Raw genomic sequence first — 23,258 nt, forward strand, 5'->3', positions numbered from 1 at the left:
GTTGTCATGGGAACCATTCAAGAGTACCTAATTAATAGCCTGTGGAGCTAACAGAATTAAAACATTACATTGTTCCTGTGGTGGTACCAGTCAGTTCATCTTCTCTGAAGGTCAGTTGTGTACGTAATGGGGTGTTCAATAATTGAGACACTGCTATAGCAACCATGTTTGTCTCTACTCGGTATACAATTCTCACTAATATAATCTGAGGCATTTCCTGTGGAAAAGAGGTTGCCAACAATGCAGTAAACAACCTGCCTTTTGAGAAGGAGACCTTCCCATTCCACTGAGCACTACAAGGACCATTAGTACTTATGGTTATTGCTTAACAAACCATCAGCTAACCACTGACCTGACATAGACATACTGAAAGAAAGTCAATTGATTAAAAACATATATGCCTGTATGCTTCCTTGGTGTCTGTGTAATAACTACCAATGTTTGGTTTCAAATAAAGCAGCAGTGGTTCAGTTGAATCCCATTTAAAAAAAAAAAAAAAGAATGAGTGCAGAGTGCTTGGATGCCAAAAACAATAACTGCCATGAATCACAGTCACTTATAGTCTGGACGTCGCAAGTTCCAGGCTATTCCTTTGCCGACCGAGGACGGGTGCTTCCAGGGGGCGGCGCGCAATTGGCCGAGCACCGCCCAGGGGGAGGGAGGGTTAGGTCGGCCAGAGTGTCCTCGGCTCACCGCGCACCAGTGACCCCCTGTAGTCTGGTCAGGCGCCTGTGGGCTTGCCTGTAAGCTGCCTGAGACCTGCATTGTCCTCCAACGCTGTAGCTCTTGGGTGGCTGCATGGTGAGTCCGCAGTCTGACGGCACACACTTCGGAGGACAGCGTGTGTTCGTCTTCGCCCTCCCGAGTCAGCGCAGGGGTAGCGGTGAGCTGAGCCTAAATATAATTGGCTATTCCAAACAATAAAAAAAGAATTGGCAACGACTAAATAAATAAAAAAAAACTACATGAGCATTTTGATTCAGGTGGTGCTGTTTTCACAACACTACATAATTCGCTTCCAGTTTTACAGGATTTCATCCTTTATCGAGTTCTGTGCTACCCAAAGGAAAAGACTATGGGCCTCATTCACTAAATGGCGGTAAATGAGTAGAATTACCGCGTGGCAGGGGCAAGCCATACCGCACGTAAAAATGAACCAGCAGTAGCTCTGTTAACTAAGCTAATTATATGCACAAATAAAGAGCGCTAAATGGTTCATTTGCAAGTTGTCACAATGCATGGAATTCAACACGCAGAATTATGCATGAGGTTTACACACACTGTATTATATATATATATATATATATAAGGATGCATGAAAGAAAAGGTAAGTTCGGTTCTGAGTCACAATGAAGCGACCAAGGAGGACAGAGTGAGGAATCTAAAGTTTACAGACCAGGAGCTAAATGTATTAGCAGAAGAAGTGGTGGGGAATTATGAAAGGCTTTTTGGTGCTGAATCAGTGAGAACATTAACTTCAATTAAACATTACGGACAACATAAATGCGCTCCATAGGAGGAGGGCGGGGGCCTTGTCCCAAATCAGAGCATCCTGCGAGACAGTCAAAGCAGAGAAAGTAATTGTTAATGGAACATTTACGTTTAACTCTACAAATCAAATAAATATTTGTTTGTCCAACTTTATCTCACTCTGATTTATTTTGTAATATTAATCAAAAGTCAACAAAGCACTCGCTCAGTCATTTAAAAATTCACTATTTACATTTCAAAATGTGTTTGGTGAAATGTCACTTTTTTAACATTACATGCCATTTAGTTGCTTCTAGTATTTATGACTGCACCTCAACTCACAGTCTGTGTATAATCATTTATTGGACATTTACAGTTTCTTTTGTATATTTTAAAGCTATTTTAAGCATAGCCTACTTAAATATCACAAGTACATGGTGACTGTATAACTATATTAACATAGCTGAAAGTGTTGCATATACACCTGCCTCGTAATCTTCATATATCCTGGACGAGGATGTGCGAGAACATTGGAACGCAAGTCCCTATTGAAACAATCTTCAAAAATGAAACAAACTTCGTTTAAAATGGTCTATGTTAGCAAACAATATAGATTTTTTTAAAAAACAACCTTGAATGACATATTCAGCAACATTTTCGAGTTTTGTAAACCTTTAAATCTTATGTTGACACATTAGTTACAATGACTGTGTAATTCCCATAGACTATTTTGCTGCCTTTAATCCCAAAATATTAAACACGGGAGAAATGTTAACTGCAAGCCTGAAATGACAAAACCGAAGCTTTTGTGTTTTTCTTTATAAAAGAGTTAAGGGAAATACTCTTGTCTGAGTGTGTCACTGTTAGGCATGGCTCCACAATTAGGGATTTTTTTTCATTAAAAAAGGCTACACAAAGGCTTCCACTAATTCAAACATGTTGACATTACGTATTTCTCCACTTTCTGTGCTCTTTTTAAACAATCCTGTGATTGTGACATGCTTGTTCGGTAATTATTTAGCCTGAACTTCAAGTTTGATTTTCTTGTTTTTCTGTACTGCTCTGTCAAGATGCTTGTCAATAGTACCTTTTCTTAGATGATCCAAAGACACATTACAAAACAGAATCCCACCATCTGCAGGCAAAGTCCCCTTTTCGCAGCTCTGAATGCGATCTTCTGTTGAAATGAATTTCACCTTTTTTTTATTTGTCAGCTGTCTGCATTTTTAATGTTAATCATACACAGCAAGCTAATATATCAACACTATTTAAACAACCATTTTAAACTTCCCGCCTCTCACTCGCATGTTACATCATTGTACAGTATGAGGAATTCACCAATCATGAAGCTGGTATTTGTTTGACCCCGTTGCCATAGTAACCAAATGCACAGCACTATGTACAGCTACTGTAGCACTGCTTCTACTTGATCAAAGTATGGAATGAACATACATACATGCGTACATTTCCACAACATTATTCATTATATTTAAATGACTCGAATGCGGTTCTTTTTCTGCACGTTTTTTTCCACGCATTAGGTTGCCTGCCACTGGTTAGTGAATACAGCAGGCATGCAAAACACATTACCACTGTTTAGTGAATGAGGCCCTATGCGCCAGTCAGGTGGGACCCTATTATGTGCACCCCCACCTCTCACTTTTTTGTATATTATGCTTTTGAGGATGAGAAATTTATCTGCATGGCTTGGCATGGCTGTTTTTAACAGAAAGCAATGCATTCTCTCCAGGGCTCCATTGAAATGATGTGCACCTTTTAATTCCTTGAAATCATTTTAATAATAATAATTTATTGGAGATAACATTTAGAATTTAAATTGAGCGGTCAGCAGCTGACACGGATGCCAACAACACAGCTCAACTTAATTCTGAACTTAATATTGAGTCTTTCTTGAGTTACAATTTTCTGTTTTAGTTTGCCTTGAAGAACAACTTGGTATGGTTATAAACCCTTGTACAAGTTTACCACGAGCATGATACAACTGCAAAAAATATCATGGTGAACTTTTATAAGGGACATTTCTGTGTTATCTTCACTAATGTAGTCGTCTTTTTGTTTGAATTCAATGTTTTCATGCTGTGTTTCAGTCATCATATCTTGGTGACTTTTTAAACCTCTGTGGCCTCAAAATAGCTCCCTGAAACATGCCTGACCTCCAAGTGCATCTAAATAGTTATTGTATTTCTTGCTCTTATTGTATTGCTTGTATTGTAACACTTGAAATGTATTTGCTTACGATTGTAAGTCGCCCTGGATAAGGGCGTCTGCTAAGAAATAAATAATAATAATAATAATAATAATAATAAATACAGCTTTGTTGCAGGGGGACAGGTTTATGGTTACACCCTGGTGTACCATATGTACTCTGAGATTAGCCATGTTCTGAGAGGGCTACTGAGGCCACATTGAAGCTTTAAACTTCCTAATGTCACCAAGATGACTGAAACAGAAAATGTAAAGTGACTCTAAACAACGAGAAGAATACACCAGGAAACATAAGTCAGAGATACCTAGCATCTCTGCAATATAGTGGGAATTAGCTTGTATCATTTTCTTGTCTTTCTACCCTTAAAATCTTCAGAATGCAAGCTAAATAAAACTAAAACCACAAAGAACACAAATCCAGTAATATAGCCGAGAGAAGCAGTTAATGAACCAAGCTCATGCCAAATTCCATTTGTGCTTCAATAATTAACTACCTGCCAGTTTCAAAACCAGATAGGGTTACAAGGCTGTGGGTACTTAAGAAATGAGGGATATCGCTGTAAATTAGTAAAGAGCTGTGGTCAATTAAGAATCTGAGAAGATGCATTCACATTCCAGCTGAGCTCACAATTACATATTTTGTTTTTTTAAAAGCTTCATCAGGATTAGTTTCATCACATACTGCTTTACACACAAGTAGCCTTTCAGAGTCTTTACCCGACTAATAATAGCAAAAGCAAAGAAGAACATTATTAACACAGTTAACATATCTGTGGAGTACAGAGATGTACTTGTTATTTCTATTCTATTTATTTACTTTCTGTATCATTTCAGTTGTTAGAAATTGAGCACTGTCACTTTAAGAAGCATCACATGATCCTTTGAGCTACCCAGCCAACTGTCTGTGTGTGTTCAGCTAGGTTAGAGAAGAAGGGTGTTATAGCTGCGTTCGAAGGTGGATGTTATAAATTTAAGTTCAAGACAAGTACTGTAAATACAAAAGAATGTGTAAAAACCTGTTTTACATTCAAATAAAGAAACCAAAGATGTTGCACTGTAGCGAGCAAGTTGTCATCTGCATTTTATGGGTGTTTCATGCAGAAAGATAACCTACAAGCAGAGAAACAGGAATGCTTGATTAGCCCCAGTGTATAGGTAACAACCTCAGGTGTGTCTTATTAAACTCATAGTAAAACCAGGAGTGGATCAAACCGCTATGCAATGGAAGCCTTTCTATCTCTGAAATCAGACCCTTTTGTATAATGATTAAGTCGTTCACTGGGGGACTGGAATAAAAGCCTAATAAATGTCACTATATGGTTGTTCTATAGGAAATATCCCAAGCATATGACAGGTGGCTCCTCACTACTAAATGGTACTGTTCAGTAGTCTAGTAGCTAGTTTCTGGACCTGTGGTAATTATTTTAATGTTTTGGTTATTACAATGACACAGTACCATCTAAACATCTTCAGGGAGCGTTACACAAGTCATAATAATAGACCAGATCATCAAGCAGACACTGCATTGCTAATTACTAACATGTGTAAGCCCTTGATATTTAAAGTTACTCTTTATTTTATTGTATTATTTCATAGGCTTGTCACAGTTTTGGAAGTGCTCAAACATAGCCATTAATAATGAATCATAAAGGAGGAAAGAGCAGTGGGAGGTCCTTGAGATGACTAAATTAGAACAGTGAGGCCGACTGTCTGTTCTGAGCTTACTCAGTGCAACCAACCATGCCAAAAAGCTACTCCATAATCAAACCTATTTACAAATCAATTTCAGATCAGATCTCCATTTATTTATGTAACTTCATACACTATTCATCCTGAATATTTACTTTTAGGTTTATGCACCACAGGTTACTCTATGCCTCTCTAGTGGTAACAAAAATGTGTCCTAAAATATTGGAAACTGCTCCATCATTTGAAGAATAGACACATTTTATGTTATCATACCTCACAAAACAATAACTATTACAAGAGAATAGAGGGAATGTTAAATTTCTTTAAAAAATGTTAAAATATGTTTTTGATTATATTGCTTTTGTGTTGGCAATCACACATTCTACCTTGTAGCTTTATATTTTTGGAAGATATATTTTATGCATGTTGCATTGAAACTAGTATACACAGTATTATATATAGTATGTATTTTGTATTACATATATTGTAATACGTTTCTTATACTAAAATTGCTCACAGCTTTTATCTATTTGTAACAGGGTGACGTGTTACATGTGTGGGTAGTCACTGGAAAATACTGACAGACACAGAGCATTGGTGTTGATGCGCCGCTCAGGCGTGCAGATTTAATTTTAGCACCAAACTGACACTAGGGTACCAGCGATGGTAGACCTAGTGTCACATTTAACAAAGCAATAAAAACAAAGAAACAAAGAAACAAAAGCTAAAAATAAAAGTTTGCCACACAAAATGACGAGCGCTAGTCCCACTAAAAGGAACGTCCCGCTCCAGGAACCTACTACTCTACGGTAACCCTGTATATACTGCTTTGGGATCCACCTCCCCTAAGCTGACCTACTTCTGTTGTGTTATTTCTGAAGTCCTGGCCTCCCAGCGACTCCGGGCCATTCTGACGGTCCTGGCTGGGCAATTGCCTTCACAGGCCCCGTCTTGCAGTTAAAGGGCTCCGTAGTAGTCTCTCCCGCAGAGCGGACGCTTCCCTCCTGGATGTAAACAAACTCACAGCTCTCGTCTGTACAGCAATGGCCTTGCAGCAGCCCCGAGCTGTAGCGCAGCCGCTTTTTGAGCTCTGCGCAGCATCCCCAGGCACGCCCCCCAGCCAATCCAGACCTCCCGATCACTTTAGCTCAGGACGAGCCTGCCACTCAACTGGTTGCTTAGCAACGCGTCTCCAACTGCGCGTTGCAGCTGATTTTCTACAGGCACACACTTGCGCAGGAACCAGCGACCCGGTTCCCTGTTACATATCTTCCCCCTCAGAACGGCACCACCGGTCCGTTCGATAACTCCGACTGGTTCCTCTTCCGTTTTGGGGGGGGGGGGTCAGTGGGTGGATTGCTGTCGTCCCCGGCGCCATCTCTAAAGGGACCGAGACACGGCGACAGGAGACCCGACTTGCGTGGACAGGGCGACCGGAGCGCAGGCTGGTGACCGGGCGGCTGCAGCTGCCAGCAGAGGTGAGAGCCTTGGCGACAGTGTAGCGATGTCTGGTTCACCAGGGGGAGCGAAACAGGAGTCTGGGCGAACAACCGTGCCTGCTGATGCTGCGACCTGGGACCCAGGCCCAGCGATGGGAGGTCCAGACACCAAGGTCGGGTGTCTGGGAGCACGGGTCAAGGGCTCTTACCCACAGGCGCCGGACTGTTGCCCAGGGGTGGTGGTTGGGGCTGTGGTGGAGGCAGTCTCCTTCTCACTGGCGATTAGGGCAGTAGCTCCTCCTTTAGCCCTCCGGACGGCAGTTACTCCTTTATGGAACGGCAGCTGCTCCTCTCTCGGACGTCAGCTCCTTCACTTGACCGCAACTCCTCCATCAGCTCTCCGGACGGCAGCCACTCCTTTGGCTGAGGAAGGCAGTCCTTGCCTCTCCACACGCCTCGTCCACGTCTCCGACTCCAGTTGCTCCCTCCGCACCGCCTCCGGTGACTGCTGATCGTCAGCTGGTTCTGCCTGTGCATCCTGGTAGGCAACTGCTCTGTGCCTATCCTGCCTTGACTCAGCAGGACCAGTGACGCCCACTTCTGACACCATATGTAACAGGGTGACGTGTTACATGTGTGGGTAGTCACTGGAAAATACTGACAGACACAGAGCATTGGTGTTGATGCGCCGCTCAGGCGTGCAGATTTAATTTTAGCACCAAACTGACACTAGGGTACCAGCGATGGTAGACCTAGTGTCACATTTAACAAAGCAATAAAAACAAAGAAACAAAGAAACAAAAGCTAAAAATAAAAGTTTGCCACACAAAATGACGAGCGCTAGTCCCACTAAAAGGAACGTCCCGCTCCAGGAACCTACTACTCTACGGTAACCCTGTATATACTGCTTTGGGATCCACCTCCCCTAAGCTGACCTACTTCTGTTGTGTTATTTCTGAAGTCCTGGCCTCCCAGCGACTCCGGGCCATTCTGACGGTCCTGGCTGGGCAATTGCCTTCACAGGCCCCGTCTTGCAGTTAAAGGGCTCCGTAGTAGTCTCTCCCGCAGAGCGGACGCTTCCCTCCTGGATGTAAACAAACTCACAGCACTCGTCTGTACAGCAATGGCCTTGCAGCAGCCCCGAGCTGTAGCGCAGCCGCTTTTTGAGCTCTGCGCAGCATCCCCAGGCACGCCCCCCAGCCAATCCAGACCTCCCGATCACTTTAGCTCAGGACGAGCCTGCCACTCAACTGGTTGCTTAGCAACGCGTCTCCAACTGCGCGTTGCAGCTGATTTTCTACAGGCACACACTTGCGCAGGAACCAGCGACCCGGTTCCCTGTTACACTATTGCTTTTATCTTTCCTTCTCGTTGTTACTGCATGTTTTATTATTGTTAATTAAACAGAAAAGTTGTTCCAGTTGGTTTGATTCTAAGTGTCAGGTTCTAAGCAGCAAGAGCACATACACCCTCTTGAAAGCCTTCATGTCACCCCTGGAGGTCACAGTCTTCATGCTGCTGACAGAGCTGTGAAACACCGCTGAGTTACGGCTATCTTTCACCCCCCTCTGTTACTATTACTGAGGTGAGCACTGCCTGACAAGGGAACATGGTCACCGACTACTTGGGAAGACCCAAACTGGCAAGGGAGTAGGCATTTTTACTTAGCAAAGGTGTTTGCTGGAATCAAATATTAAGTAGTATAGTGACAGTACTTGAATACAGTACTACATTTTCTCAATTCAACAGTCTTATTGAAGGAAAACCAGTGCAGCCCACAGAGTTTTCTGGCCCGTAAATGTAAATTTAAGTAAATTTAAGTGCACATAATCCCTGCGTACCGTGGAACCTTTTTCTCAAGCACAATCACAAATGAATGAACGACCAGAAGTGGAGAAGCGTCAAATTCAAGGAATTAACTTTCTTTTTGTGTTTCTAAGCTATTGAGTGTTTAATAGTTAAGGAAGAACCACAAATGGAGGAAACCTCCCCAGAGTTTGGTCCAATTGAGCTGTAATGACCGAGGTATGACAAACCCATGAAGTATGCCACGGGTATGTATGGGCAACACCATGGCATTTAGATTCCAGTAACAACAACTGATGTAACGAGTTTGTGTTCCTTGTTGAGTATTCTCCAATGGTTTCATACACTCACTGTTCTTTTTTATGTGCAACGTCACTTCACTATACGATACACAATGTTTATCCTAATCCCAATAAAACAATGATACAATACTGTCCAGTAGGGATATATTTCACATAACTGGGTAATCGGCTGTAGTTTTCAATATTAATACAATTTGTTTTTTGTTTTATGGAGCAAACACATTTGCACAATGGTGGCCATTTGTATATTATTTCTGCATTTATTTTAGATTTTTTTGTTTTGCTTTTTGCTACTTAGTAGCCTCTTTGTCTGCAGCATTTCCCATGAATAAATGAAAAATGGTTGCTGTGATGCAGTATAATCTAATCATTGCCGTGCCTCTTTTATCATTGAGCTCTGAAATTTCATGTTCTTCGGTTATGCCAATGACTGATGGAAACATTAACTGGGGCACTCTGCTAAGAATAACTGTGGTATACCGCACGATAACCGTGGTATACCATTAAGTGCTGGACGCTTACCGTGGTACCAGGGATATTTTCCATGGAACCCACTGTAAGTGGTGCAGTGGGTTAGTGTACCAGCCTTCTTCCTATGGAGACCTGGGAGAATGTAGCATGACTAGGTCACATGTTTGAGGTCCTAAACAGGTTTGTTTTGGTGACTTACCATTGGTCTTCTGTTCTCCACCAGATTGATCCCAACGAGGGCCAGAAAAGACCCAAAGCTGAGCTGTAACAATAACGGAAATTAACAAACCGATCTGCAGAGAGGGGATTCAGTATTGCACTGCATTTCACAATTTACATTTTAATTGATAATATGTTGAATCTGTTTAATTAAGGAATCAAACACTTCCTAGGTTTCATTCATCAAATACGAGGTAGCTGGTGTCAAACTAAAAGCCAATGCCTGCAACTGCAAGTTTGTTTGCCAAAGTTCCTTTTTTTTTTTTGAACGGACCATAATTCAGATTGCATTCACACTGATGCTGCCAAGCATGCACCAACAGAACAATGATACCAGCATTAAAATTGCCTTGCTTCAGATAAAACAATAAATGAATTAAAAATGCAAACAGCATATTCATTTAACCAAAATTACCCAAGAAAAAAAATAATAAAAAAACGTTGTTTCTGTAAGCATCTTGGTTATATCAATGATGGTAATAAGACCCATTGCAGTTTGATCCATTCCTGGTTTTACTATGAGTTTAATAAGACATGTCTGAGATTGTTACCTATACACGGCTAATTAGGCTCATTTTAAAACCTGGAATGAGGGAAACTGCTATGTAATAAGAGGAATATCGCCTTCCCTTTTATACAGAGATATCTTCTGTAGTATCCAAGATCAACTTGTTTTAATGAGAATTATCTGCCAAAGCAAAGCCCCTGTGATCATCCCTGAGTTGAAATGCTTCTTGGGGTTTGTGTTGAGTAAATCTGCATGCAGTCTCTTACAAATCCTGTGCCTCAGGAGCACCAAGCAGACAGACCTGCAAATTGATTCTCTAGTCAGGGGCCCCCGGGGACCATGAACACTGGCAGCTTCGGACTTCAAAATGAAAAAGAACTGTGAACAGGTGCAGGCTTTAGAAGACGCATACGAAAAACCACAATATAACCATGTGAAGTGCACTTTTATTGCAAACTCATTAGCATATTTTTCAGAGCCCAACAGAATGTGGCCTTGGAAGAGGGGGGAGGCCTTACTACTGAAAGCATGTAGAATTTCTTATAAGGAATTAGTGTAATATCATAAATTATTTAAAAGGTTTTTAGTTTAGTTATTACCGTTTTTTGTTTTTTTTTGTGAAAATGTACCGTTTGAATCCTGTTTAAGTTTTTTTTTATTTTTTCATTTGGTAGTTTTCAGCATGTTGATGTTACTAGAGAGGTCATTTAGCAGAGGCTTGATGTGTTTGGGATTGAAGATACTGGCTTTTATACTTAATATCAAAGATGATTTTACACTGCCATCAATATGAGCAAATCAGGAATAGAAATTGTGACATGGCATTGATACTGAGGTGACAGCGAAGCAAGGTCTTATTATACATGTTTTATGAACATTCAGTGTTATCAATATTAATAATTTAGCGTACCAGCAGGTTGTTCACTATATCGTTTACAGTCACGGTCTAAGAATACATTTACTCAGCAGTCATTTAAATTTGTTATCCAAACAGTAAGATAACCTAGATAATCAAGCATAAAATATGCTCCTATAATCATCAAATACGAGGCAGCTGGTGTCAAACTAAAAGCCACTGCCTGCAACTGCAAGTTTGTTTGCCAAAGTTCCTTTTTTTTTTTTTGAACGGACCATAATTCAGATTGCATTCACACTGATGCTGCCAAGCATGCACCAACAGAACAATGATATCAGCATTAAAATTGCCTTGCTTCAGATAAAACAATAAATGAATTAAAAATGCAAACAGCATATTCATTTAACCAAAATTACCCAAGAAAAAAAATAATAAAAAAACGTTGTTTCTGTAAGCATCTTGGTTATATCAATGATGGTAATAAGACCCATTGCAGTTTGATCCATTCCTGGTTTTACTATGAGTTTAATAAGACATGCCTGAGATTGTTACCTATACACGGCTAATTAGGCTCATTTTAAAACCTGGAATGAGGGAAACTGCTATGTAATAAGAGGAATATCGCCTTCCCTTTTATACAGAGATATCTTCTGTAGTATCCAAGATCAACTTGTTTTAATGAGAATTATCTGCCAAAGCAAAGCCCCTGTGATCATCCCTGAGTTGAAATGCTTCTTGGGGTTTGTGTTGAGTAAATCTGCATGCAGTCTCTTACAAATCCTGTGCCTCAGGAGCACCAAGCAGACAGACCTGCAAATTGATTCTCTAGTCAGGGGCCCCCGGGGACCATAAACACTGGCAGCTTCGGACTTCAAAATGAAAAAGAACTGTGAACAGGTGCAGGCTTTAGAAGACGCATACGAAAAACCACAATATAACCATGTGAAGTGCACTTTTATTGCAAACTCATTAGCATATTTTTCAGAGCCCAACAGAATGTGGCCTTGGAAGAGGGGGGAGGCCTTACTACTGAAAGCATGTAGAATTTCTTATAAGGAATTAGTGTAATATCATAAATTATTTAAAAGGTTTTTAGTTTAGTTATTACCGTTTTTTGTTTTTTTTGTGAAAATGTACCGTTTGAATCCTGTTTAAGTTTTTTTTAATTTTTTTATTTGGTAGTTTTCAGCATGTTGATGTTACTAGAGAGGTCATTTAGCAGAGGCTTGATGTGTTTGGGATTGAAGATACTGGCTTTTATACTTAATATCAAAGATGATTTTACACTGCCATCAATATGAGCAAATCAGGAATAGAAATTGTAACATGGCATTGATACTGAGGTGACAGCGAAGCAAGGTCTTATTATACATGTTTTATGAACATTCAGTGTTATCAATATTAATAATTTAGCGTACCAGCAGGTTGTTCACTATATCGTTTACAGTCACGGTCTAAGAATACATTTACTCAGCAGTCATTTAAATTTGTTATCCAAACAGTAAGATAACCTAGATAATCAAGCATAAAATATGCTCCTATAATCATCAAATACGAGGCAGCTGGTGTCAAACTAAAAGCCACTGCCTGCAACTGCAAGTTTGTTTGCCAAAGTTCCTTTTTTTTTTTTTGAACGGACCATAATTCAGATTGCATTCACACTGATGCTGCCAAGCATGCACCAACAGAACAATGATATCAGCATTAAAATTGCCTTGCTTCAGATAAAACAATAAATGAATTAAAAATGCAAACAGCATATTCATTTAACCAAAATTACCCAAGAAAAAAAATAATAAAAAAACGTTGTTTCTGTAAGCATCTTGGTTATATCAATGATGGTAATAAGACCCATTGCAGTTTGATCCATTCCTGGTTTTACTATGAGTTTAATAAGACATGCCTGAGATTGTTACCTATACACGGCTAATTAGGCTCATTTTAAAACCTGGAATGAGGGAAACTGCTATGTAATAAGAGGAATATCGCCTTCCCTTTTATACAGAGATATCTTCTGTAGTATCCAAGATCAACTTGTTTTAATGAGAATTATCTGCCAAAGCAAAGCCCCTGTGATCATCCCTGAGTTGAAATGCTTCTTGGGGTTTGTGTTGAGTAAATCTGCATGCAGTCTCTTACAAATCCTGTGCCTCAGGAGCACCAAGCAGACAGACCTGCAAATTGATTCTCTAGTCAGGGGCCCCCGGGGACCATAAACACTGGCAGCTTCGGACTTCAAAATGAAAAAGAACTGTGAACAGGTGCAGGCTTTAGAAGACGCATACGAAAAACCACAATATAACCATGTGAAGTGCACTTTTATTGCAAACTCATTAGCATATTTTTCAGAGCCCAACAGAATGTGGCCTTGGAAGAGGGGGGAGGCCTTACTACTGAAAGCATGTAGAATTTCTTATAAGGAATTAGTGTAATATCATAAATTATTTAAAAGGTTTTTAGTTTAGTTATTACCGTTTTTTGTTTTTTTTGTGAAAATGTACCGTTTGAATCCTGTTTAAGTTTTTTTTAATTTTTTTATTTGGTAGTTTTCAGCATGTTGATGTTACTAGAGAGGTCATTTAGCAGAGGCTTGATGTGTTTGGGATTGAAGATACTGGCTTTTATACTTAATATCAAAGATGATTTTACACTGCCATCAATATGAGCAAATCAGGAATAGAAATTGTAACATGGCATTGATACTGAGGTGACAGCGAAGCAAGGTCTTATTATACATGTTTTATGAACATTCAGTATTATCAATATTAATAATTTAGCGTACCAGCAGGTTGTTCACTATATCGTTTACAGTCACGGTCTAAGAATACATTTACTCAGCAGTCATTTAAATTTGTTATCCAAACAGTAAGATAACCTAGATAATCAAGCATAAAATATGCTCCTATAATCAGAACAGGAAGCAATTTCAATAGGAAATCTGTATGAAAAGTTAAAGCCCCTGTTCCTTATATAGATTTGTTTTTGTTTTCCTGCTGATATCCACGTCCTTGTATTGTTTTCACTTTTCATTGTCGCATTGTTTTTTTCATCTCTTGCCGAAGCAGACAGTCAGACTCATGAAGCTCAGCTGTAATCGCGAACGCAGTCCCAAAGGGTCTAGGAATAAGAATACGAAGAATATGCTCAAAAGAAAGTGACTATGTAAAACAAAGAAATGTATTAAAAACAAATCTTAAAAAAAGAGGCTACAAAGAAAGAATCATAGAGATGGAGTTAAGAAAAGTGGATAAACTAAAAAGAGATGATCTACTAGATTATAAAAATAGACATAAAAAGGTCAAAGGGGTCCCATTAGTAATGACTTACTCTAAACTTTTGCCCAATATTTCTAAGATAGTTTGGAAACACTTGCAGATTCTACATAATTCAGAAAAACGTATTTCTTAAGGCCCCAGTTGTAGCATTCAAAGCTAATGTAGGTGATATTTTAGTTCACAGTAAACATAAAAGAATAATTGACAGAATAGGTTCTACAAATACTTGCACTAGTACATGTAAAGTGTGTAAATACATGGACAAAAGTAAAAATATAATTAAACATAAGAACAACACATATCCACTAAAAACTAATACCTACTGTAAAAATAGCAATGTTGTTTATGGAATAGCCTGTGAAAAATGTGATGAACTAAAATATGTTGGAGAGACAGAACCACCTTTCATTAATTAGAAATAAAAAAAATGAATGAACCAATAGTACAGCACTTCATCAGTCAAGGACATGACATAAATGATGTAAAGTTTGTAGTATTAGAACAGCTAAAATTAGACAATGCGACATATAGAAGAATAAAAGAAAGTAAATGGATAAATAGACTGAACACGATTATGCCAGTGGGACTCAACAGAAAAGAATGAACTATTTAAATAAGTAAATAAACAAAATTCATTCAAAAGTTGTGCATGCTGATGCTCTGGGGAGGTCAAATCAAGGCTGATCCTCAGAGCCAGCATTGCATGATAATATAAATATAAGTTTATATAAAATAATGTTAATTAGAATTAATACAGATTAAAAGATAAAAGTAAAAATGATGTCACAATGTACAGAACACCATTACATCATGTAAGAATAAATCATGGATTTGAATATAAACAATAACAAGTAGTTGTCATGCCGTCAAAAACCTATACATACCTCCAATGTTTTGATTCAAACACATGCTCCTTTGAGAAAGATATGTACAACATATCGAAATGTTGGGCAGCTGTATATATATATATATATATATATATATATATATATACTGTATATCATGGCTTGGGGATTGAAATAAGACTCTGATTGCGTAGGAGTTTCACTCATTCCAGGTTTTAATATATGCTTGATTAGCCCCAGTGTATAGGTAACACGCACAGGTGTCATATTAAACTCAAATTCATAGTAACATAGTAATCAAATTCATATGCAACAGGAGTCTTATTTCCATCCCTGCAGTATTCATTCAGTAACCCTTTTTAATACAATGGTTCCTTCCTCCCATCCCTATGTAGAGTTAATGGTAAGACAGATTATTACAAATGTATATGGGGCTCCCGAGTGGCGCATCCAGTAAAGGCGCTCCACGTGGAGTGCAGGATGCGCTCTATAGTCTGGACATCGCGAATTCGAGTCCAGGCTATTCCTTTGCCGACCGAGGACGGGAGCTTCCAGGGGGGAGGGAGGTTTAGGTCGGCCAGGGTGTCCTTGGCTCACCGCGCACCAGCGACCCCTGTAGTCTGGCAGGGCGCCTGCGGGCTTCCCTGTAAGCTGCCCGAGAGCTGCGTTGTCCTCCGACGCTGTAGCTCTTGGGTGGCTGCATGGTGAGTCCGCAGTGTGAAAAAAAGCGGTCGGCTGACGGCACACGCTTCGGAGGACAGCGTGTGTTCGTCTTCGCCCTCTTGAGTCAGCGGTGAGCTGAGCCTAAAAATAATTGGCCATTTCCAAATTGGGGTGAAAATAATAAAAATAATTGGCAACGACTAAATTTATATATATAAAAAAAATGTATAAAATAAATAAATAAAGTCCATTCAATCTAATAGAATTTCTAACATATGGTGGCGACCAATCAAAATACAAAATGCTTCTAGATGCATGTGTTTGGCAGCCTCTGTCGTGCGTGCCCATCTTTTTCACTTAATTCATTTGTTTTTGGGGTTTTTTTCTGAACATATGGCATTGAGCTGAATGGTGGCTTACACCCTGTCTAAACAAGCACAGAGACTGGAAGGTAGCACTGGCCTACATTTGGTCTCAGTGTATTTCACAGCAGTTTTTGAACACAGAAATTGAACCAAAGTGTTTTATTGCTTTCTGTACACTTTAAATATATGGTATGCATTTAATTAGTCATGAAATGGTCATTAATATTGATTTTTACATTTAAAATAGAATGTGTGGTACTCACAATGATCCCTGGGTAATAACCAGCCACATCCACGTTGCCTGTGCGCGTGCCTGCTGCTAGGCCCAACACCAGAATGATAAGAGATAGCACTAGAAGAGCGATTGTGAACCAAAGCGCTGTCCTCCTTCTTTTTGCAAACTGTTCTGAAGGGGAGAGAATAACAAACTATTACCGAGTTATTTCTCATTCCCATTCCCGCTCTCCTAACACAACTGCCAATGACATTGCTAGGGGTCAGGTGTTTCCACAATATACTCAGCATGTACAGAAAGAAGCAAACAGGAAATTCATTGAGGGGAATATGTACAAAACAGTTCAATCACCTACCTTTCATTCATGTTGTTTTGGTTTCCAATTCTTGTATTGTTTTCCGTTTTTGATCACATTATTGAGCCTTATTTTTTTAAAAAGCTTGAGCTCAGCATGTTTCAGCGCAATATTTTCTCTAATAAATACCATTACAAGACGCTTCTAGTTCGCCTTTTGTTCAGCAATTTGAGGCTAAAGGTACGAGAGTGATCAATGTGGTTAGTCTCACCTTGAACACGTGTGATGAAACACTAACATTAGAGTCAATCACAATGTAGTTGTCAGCAGGGAAACTACACAGGTATAGAAGGTAATATTCAGATTAGTCTCACGCACCTTTAATCTCCCAGTGACGAAGCAAAAAGCCCTTGTGAGGAACTGTCTTGAAGCATGTTCTAATGGTCTTTAGCAGAGAACATATTGCTATGAACCATGCTGCGCTCACACAAAAACAAGTAAAAAAGAAATATAAGAACTCAAAACCAAATTACATGAATGATACGTGGGTAAGAATTATTACACCCTCGATTTATTCTACCTTTAAGGTATATTATAAGAACAGTCCCTTATTGTTTCGCTGTTTTTCAGATTTATTTCAAATTTGACTTGAATGATGCCAATTGTTTCCTCTCAGATGGGTCATTCCATCTCAAGTGGACCAAAAATTCACAGTCTCCCAGAAAGTGTACAGGAGTTGGACAACCAATAAGAAACTCCTGCCATAACACTGTCAATGTGGGTGTAGGGCCATCGCTGAACAATACAAGCCTGCAACATGTTTCACTTATTCTGGAGGGATTGATGGTATGTGACTATCCCTCAAACCATCATCAATGGATCCAGAGAAGCCTTGCATTTTGAGTTTTTTTCATTTCTACATGGCCAATTTCAAACGATAGATTTCAACCTCACTAATACAGCATATTTCTTCATGTTGGCACTTTATGTTTTCCATTATGTTACAGGGATGGAAATACAGCTCCTATTGCATAGCATTTTTGCCAGTTCCAGGTTTTACTAGGAGCTTGATTAGCCACAGTGTATCGGTAACAAGCTCAGGAGTGTTATTAAAACCTAGTAAAACAAGGAACTGCTATGCAATGAGAACCTGTGTTACATGACTTATTCCCTGCACTCTCCACCTTGGAGAATTACACATTGCATTGCAAATGAGTTAAGAAAGCTGAAATAACAAGCTGCACACTGGGTCAGATAGTTTGCTGTTATATTCTACTGGACCTTGGAAGCTAATAAGAGATGAGCAGTAATGTGTGACACTGGCCTTTTATATATACTTTTCTATATGAAACAAAGATATTTGCTCAACAGACAATATATAGTAAAACACCCTTGGTTTCTAGGTAAACGGTACAGGTTAGGACAATTATCAGACCAATGTGTAGTTAAAAAAAAAAAAAAAGTGGCACTGATGATATCAATTACAGCACCTTAACATGTCATAGTCTCTACTGCAGTTACAGTGCTCTTTTTCTCTTCACATAAACTCAAATCCTTTGTCAGAATGCTCAGACCTGTAATGGAGCTGTCACGCTCTGGGTTCTGAACAGAGACAATTCTATTGCACAGGGAGACACATAATTACATCATGATATTCTAATCAGGGATTCCATATTCCAGCCTTGTCTCTTCAGCAACTAAATGCTGCTCAACATAACTTATCTTTTTTTCCTGAAAATCACTGTAATGAATGAGTCCTAGAAGATGTATGAGCGCATCCACAGTTTAGACAATTCACTGAGTAAAAACGAACCATAATGACTTTTCTATTAAATTCAATGAAGCATGTGGAGTGTTTTCTGTTTGCAGTGTGTTGGAGAAGCTTGAGAGATAAAGGATCACATTAATATTGAGTATCAATGAACTGTTTTGAGTGTCTGCTGCTGATTCATGCTGTGCCACACTGGTGTAATGAGGGATATTATGGGTTGGTTTCACAGTCCTGGAAGTAGTCCAAGATTAGTGCTAATTGGGGTCTGTGAAACCAGTCGTGCAAGTCTCTTGGCAATTTTGCTACTAATAAACTAAATTTGCCACATTGGTTGCAAATGAAATACATTTGAAATGCATTTACCACATTGGTTTAAATAGGAATAAGTGTAGACATATCCAGGCAATTTTGAATCTGAGAGAGGTGGCAACCTTATATGCACAGATTAATCCACAGATTGGGATATACGTTAAAGTAAACTCAGACACATCAGCCACTAAACTCATTAAGTGAGGTATGTTTTTGATTGCTTGTACAGTAACTTGAACAGACAATTTTAATGCAGTATGATATGTACTCAATGTGGAGTACTGCTGTTTTAGCAAGGAAGAATGTAATTATCATACAATTCCTTTCATTTTGTAAGATGGTCCCCATTGTGTTAACTTGCTACATTTGATTACTGTCCAGGGATGGAAATAAGACTACCATTGCATAGCAGTTTGATCCGTTCCTGGTTTTTACTATGAGTTTAATATGACACACCTATACACTGTGGCTAATCAAGCTCATAGTAAAACCTGGAATGGGTGAAACTGCTATGCAATAGGATACAATCCGTACTGTCTAAGATTAGCCTCCTAAACTTTGTGTATATGTTAACAAAAATATGATTATGTGGTAGTCTAATGCAATTGGCATAGGCATGTGACATGCTCTTTTACCAATCAGTCTTTTCCAATCAGTTTTTTCTTTGTCAGATATTTTTTGTTTGTTTTTTTGTGCTGCTCAATAATTTAACTTCAGTGCCTAAAATATTGTTAGGCAAGTTTATTCTCTACTAAGTACACAAAGCAAACAGAAAAATTCAGAAAATCCTCCTGCCAGTACATAAAATATGCATACGTTGGCAAACACACATTTGATTTCTTAGTGGTATTTATCTGAGAGCTGCTAATGAACTAGATTAACCAGGCGCACTTGCACACTGTACTTGCACACTTCACATACTACTTGAAGAGTTAACAGGAAGGGATGCAGAGAGGCCCAACACATGTGACTTGTTGGAAAAGCAGTGATAGGTTACCGAGAAGAAGTGCCAATGTGTTCTTGTAAAACTCCATGAATTAACTTTTCCAATGACTCACACGCTTGCAGTCTATGTTTCTGAGACCTTAGAATACAGAGACACAGCACAAGCAGACACAGCAGAATTGAAACACATTGCAAAAGCATGAATATATGCAATCAGTAAATGTAGTTCATCAATACTTTGAAAACAATACCACAATACCATTCAAAAATCAAATACACATTTATAATAATGCTTATATATATATATACATATATATATATACACAGTACTGTGCAAAAGTTTTAGGCAGGTGTGAAAAAATGCTGTAAAGTAAGAATGCTTTCAAAAATAGACATGTTAATAGTTTATATTTATCAATTAACAAAATGCAAAGTGAGTGAACAGAAGAAAAATCTACATCAAATCAATATTTGGTGTGACCACCCTTTGCCTTCAAAACAGCATCAATTCTTCTTGGTACACTTGCACACAGCTTTTGAAGGAACTCGGCAGGTAGGTTGGCCCAAACATCTTGGAGAACTAACCACAGTTCTTCTGTGGATTTAGGCAGCCTCAGTAGCTTCTCTCTCTTCATGTAATCCCAGACAGACTCGATGATGTTGAGATCAGGGCTCTGTGGGGGCCATACCATCACTTCCAGGACTCCTTGTTCTTCTTTACGCTGAAGATAGTTCTTAATGACTTTCGCTGTATGGGGTCGTTGTCATGCTGCAGAATAAATTTGGGGCCAATCGGATGCCTCCCTGATGGTATTGCATGATGGATAAGTATCTGCCTGTACTTCTCAGCATTGAGGAGACCATTAATTCTGACCAAATCCCCAACTCCATTTGCAGAAATGCAGCCCCAAACTTGCAAGGAACCTTCACCATGCTTCACTGTTGCCTGCAGACACTCATTCGTGTACCGCTCTCCAGCCCTTCGGCGAACAAACTGCCTTCTGCTACAGCCAAATATTTCAAATTTTGACTCATCAGTCCAGAGCACCTGCTGCCATTTTTCTGCACCCCAGTTCCTGTGTTTTCGTGCATAGTTGAGTCGCTTGGCCTTGTTTCCACGTCGGAGGTATGGCTTTTTGGCCGCAAGTCTTCCATGAAGGCCACTTCTGACCAGACTTCTCCGGACAGTTGATGGGTGTACCAGGGTCCCACTGTTTTCTGCCAATTCTGAGCCGATGACACTGCTGGACATCTTCCGATTGCGAAGGGAAGTAAGCATGATGTGTCTTTCATCTGCTGCAGTAAGTTTCCTTGGCCGACCACTGCGTCTACGGTCCTCAACGTTGCCCGTTTCTTTGTGCTTCTTCAAAAGAGCTTGGACAGCACATCTGGAAACCCCTGTCTGCCTTGAAATTTCTGCCTGGGAGAGACCTTGCTGATGCAGTATAACTACTTTGTGTCTTGTTGCTGTGCTCAGTCTTGCCATGGTGTATGACTTTTGACAGTAAACTGTCTTCAGCAACCTCATCTTGTTAGCTGAGTTTGGCTGTTCCTCACCCAGTTTTATTCCTCCTACACAGCTGTTTCTGTTTCAGTTAATGATTGTGTTTCAACCTACATATTGAATTGATGATCATTAGCACCTGTTTGGTATAATTGTTTAATCATACACCTGACTATATGCCTACAAAATCCCTGACTTTGTGCAAGTGTACCTAGAAGAATTGATGCTGTTTTGAAGGCAAGGGGTGGTCACACCAAATATGGATTTGATTTAGATTTTTCTTCTGTTCACTCACTTTGCATTTAGTTAATTGATAAATATAATCTATTAACATGTCTATTTTTGAAAGCATTCTTACTTTACAGCATTTTTTCACATCTGCCTAAAACTTTTGCACAGTACTGTATATATATATATATATATATATATATATATATATATATATATATATATTAGGTAAGATTTACTGAAATTATTTTGTTATCTTTATTATACAATAGGACAGGTTACAAGAAATATTTTGGTTTGCTGTGTTTTTGTCCCTAAATAAAATGCCTACATTTGTTTTTTAACCTTGTTGTGGCAGGTCAAAAACCCTAAGTGTAAATAGTGTGTGTCTGAATAGGGTGATTTGATTCTTATAAGCGGTTGATTCTTATAAGCGGACCGATATGATTACTGTGGTGCAGAATCAGTATGTTAGCATGAGAATGATAAGCGCTTGTTCCCTGCAGTGTAATGGGTTGACCGCTAGATGTCACGAGTTCCCGCATGTATGCACGCCCACGAAAAATCCACAGCTCCTTTTCCTTAACGAATTAAGGATAGTGGTCAATTGGTTAACTGTCTGCTTGTTAAAGTTAATGGCACCTCGATAAAAAGGGCTTAGCCGACAGCTTTGTGATGGGGGTATAGAGAAGAAAGAAAGAAAGAAAGAAAGAAAGAAAGAAAGAAAGAAAAACAAACAAACAAACAAACAAACCAAACCACGAGTAAGAGATCTAGGGTTTGTTCACCGGTTTAAAACTGTAAATCAAGACTCCAGCCTGATAATTTACACTGTCCTCGGCTACTGTTGCATTACAATTAGCAAAAGCGTGCCATCAGCAGTTTAAATACAGTCAATGGTGCTCAATCACTGAGGACAATACATCAAAACAAGTCCTTGTGGGTAAACAGCTTGTTATATGGTCACGATTATGTTTACCCAAGGCTGCAGAATCCTATTTTACCACAGTACACTTGAGAAGCGATCATCTTGTGAGGGTGCCTAGTTTAACTGCCATGCGGTGTTATGTGTAATGACATTACAGTACAGTATTTTACTGTCAGGACTACCACTGCATTTAAGCATCTGTGGCTTACTTATTTTCTGTTGTGATGCAAATCTCACAGTTTTTCACTAAGCGGAGATGCAAAGCTCAGCAACCCCCCCCCCCCCCCCTCCCCTCACCGCGCCACAATCCCACTCCCTCTACATGCATATCACACAATAACACTATTCTAACAGAGAACACAAAAAAACATACCTGCACAATGCAGTGGCGCACTCATGTTTGATTACAAACAATGCAGTGTTTCCTGAATCATTGCACTATCCATGCTGCATACGTGCCTACTCACACGAGATGTGATCAAATTCAAATTCAAAAACAGCTTTATTGGCTGTACACGTCATTGCTCTTGATCAAGTACTGTATTACCGTTTTCCCTGGAATGATTCTTATAAGCGGATTGCTTGATTGTTACAAGCGGAGTATTTTACATTGGTTGGTATAAGAATGATTTTGTCCCAGTGGTTTTGATCACTATATGCGGTTGATTCTTATATCAGTGATTCTTATAAACGGAGTGCACTGTATATATTTGTGACAGAAATATAATGAATCTTGGTTGTAAATCTCCCTCCCAACCAGTGAGGGCGCTAAGCAGCGAGGACCGAGTTCTTTGGACAGGCTGGCCTGACAGTTCTTTCCCCGGGTCGGGAAGTCAGTCAATCTGGAAGAAGGCAAGACTCTGTTGCAAGAACGCATTGACCCGGAAGGGAAACAATGTAGCAGCTGCA

General features: G+C 39.5%; 1 protein-coding gene across 2 annotated transcripts in view; it reads right to left on the minus strand.

Moving 5' to 3' along the window:
- The window catches only part of LOC117406351 (transmembrane protein 255B-like), a 53,046-nt gene that overhangs the window by 26,167 nt on the left and 3,621 nt on the right, over nucleotides 1–23,258 (minus strand). The window contains exons 2-3 of one of the 2 annotated variants that reach the window (XM_034010307.2): nucleotides 16,398–16,540; nucleotides 9,603–9,665 (exon numbers count right to left, since the gene is read on the minus strand). In XM_034010307.2, coding sequence (XP_033866198.1) covers nucleotides 9,603–9,665; nucleotides 16,398–16,540 — 206 coding nt within the window. The remainder of the gene's footprint in view (nucleotides 1–9,602; nucleotides 9,666–16,397; nucleotides 16,541–23,258) is intronic. The other variant, XM_034010308.2, reaches the window with a different exon arrangement.

The sequence above is a fragment of the Acipenser ruthenus genome, chromosome 9 (assembly GCF_902713425.1).
Source record: "Acipenser ruthenus chromosome 9, fAciRut3.2 maternal haplotype, whole genome shotgun sequence".
In the NCBI taxonomy this organism is placed as follows: domain Eukaryota; kingdom Metazoa; phylum Chordata; class Actinopteri; order Acipenseriformes; family Acipenseridae; genus Acipenser; species Acipenser ruthenus.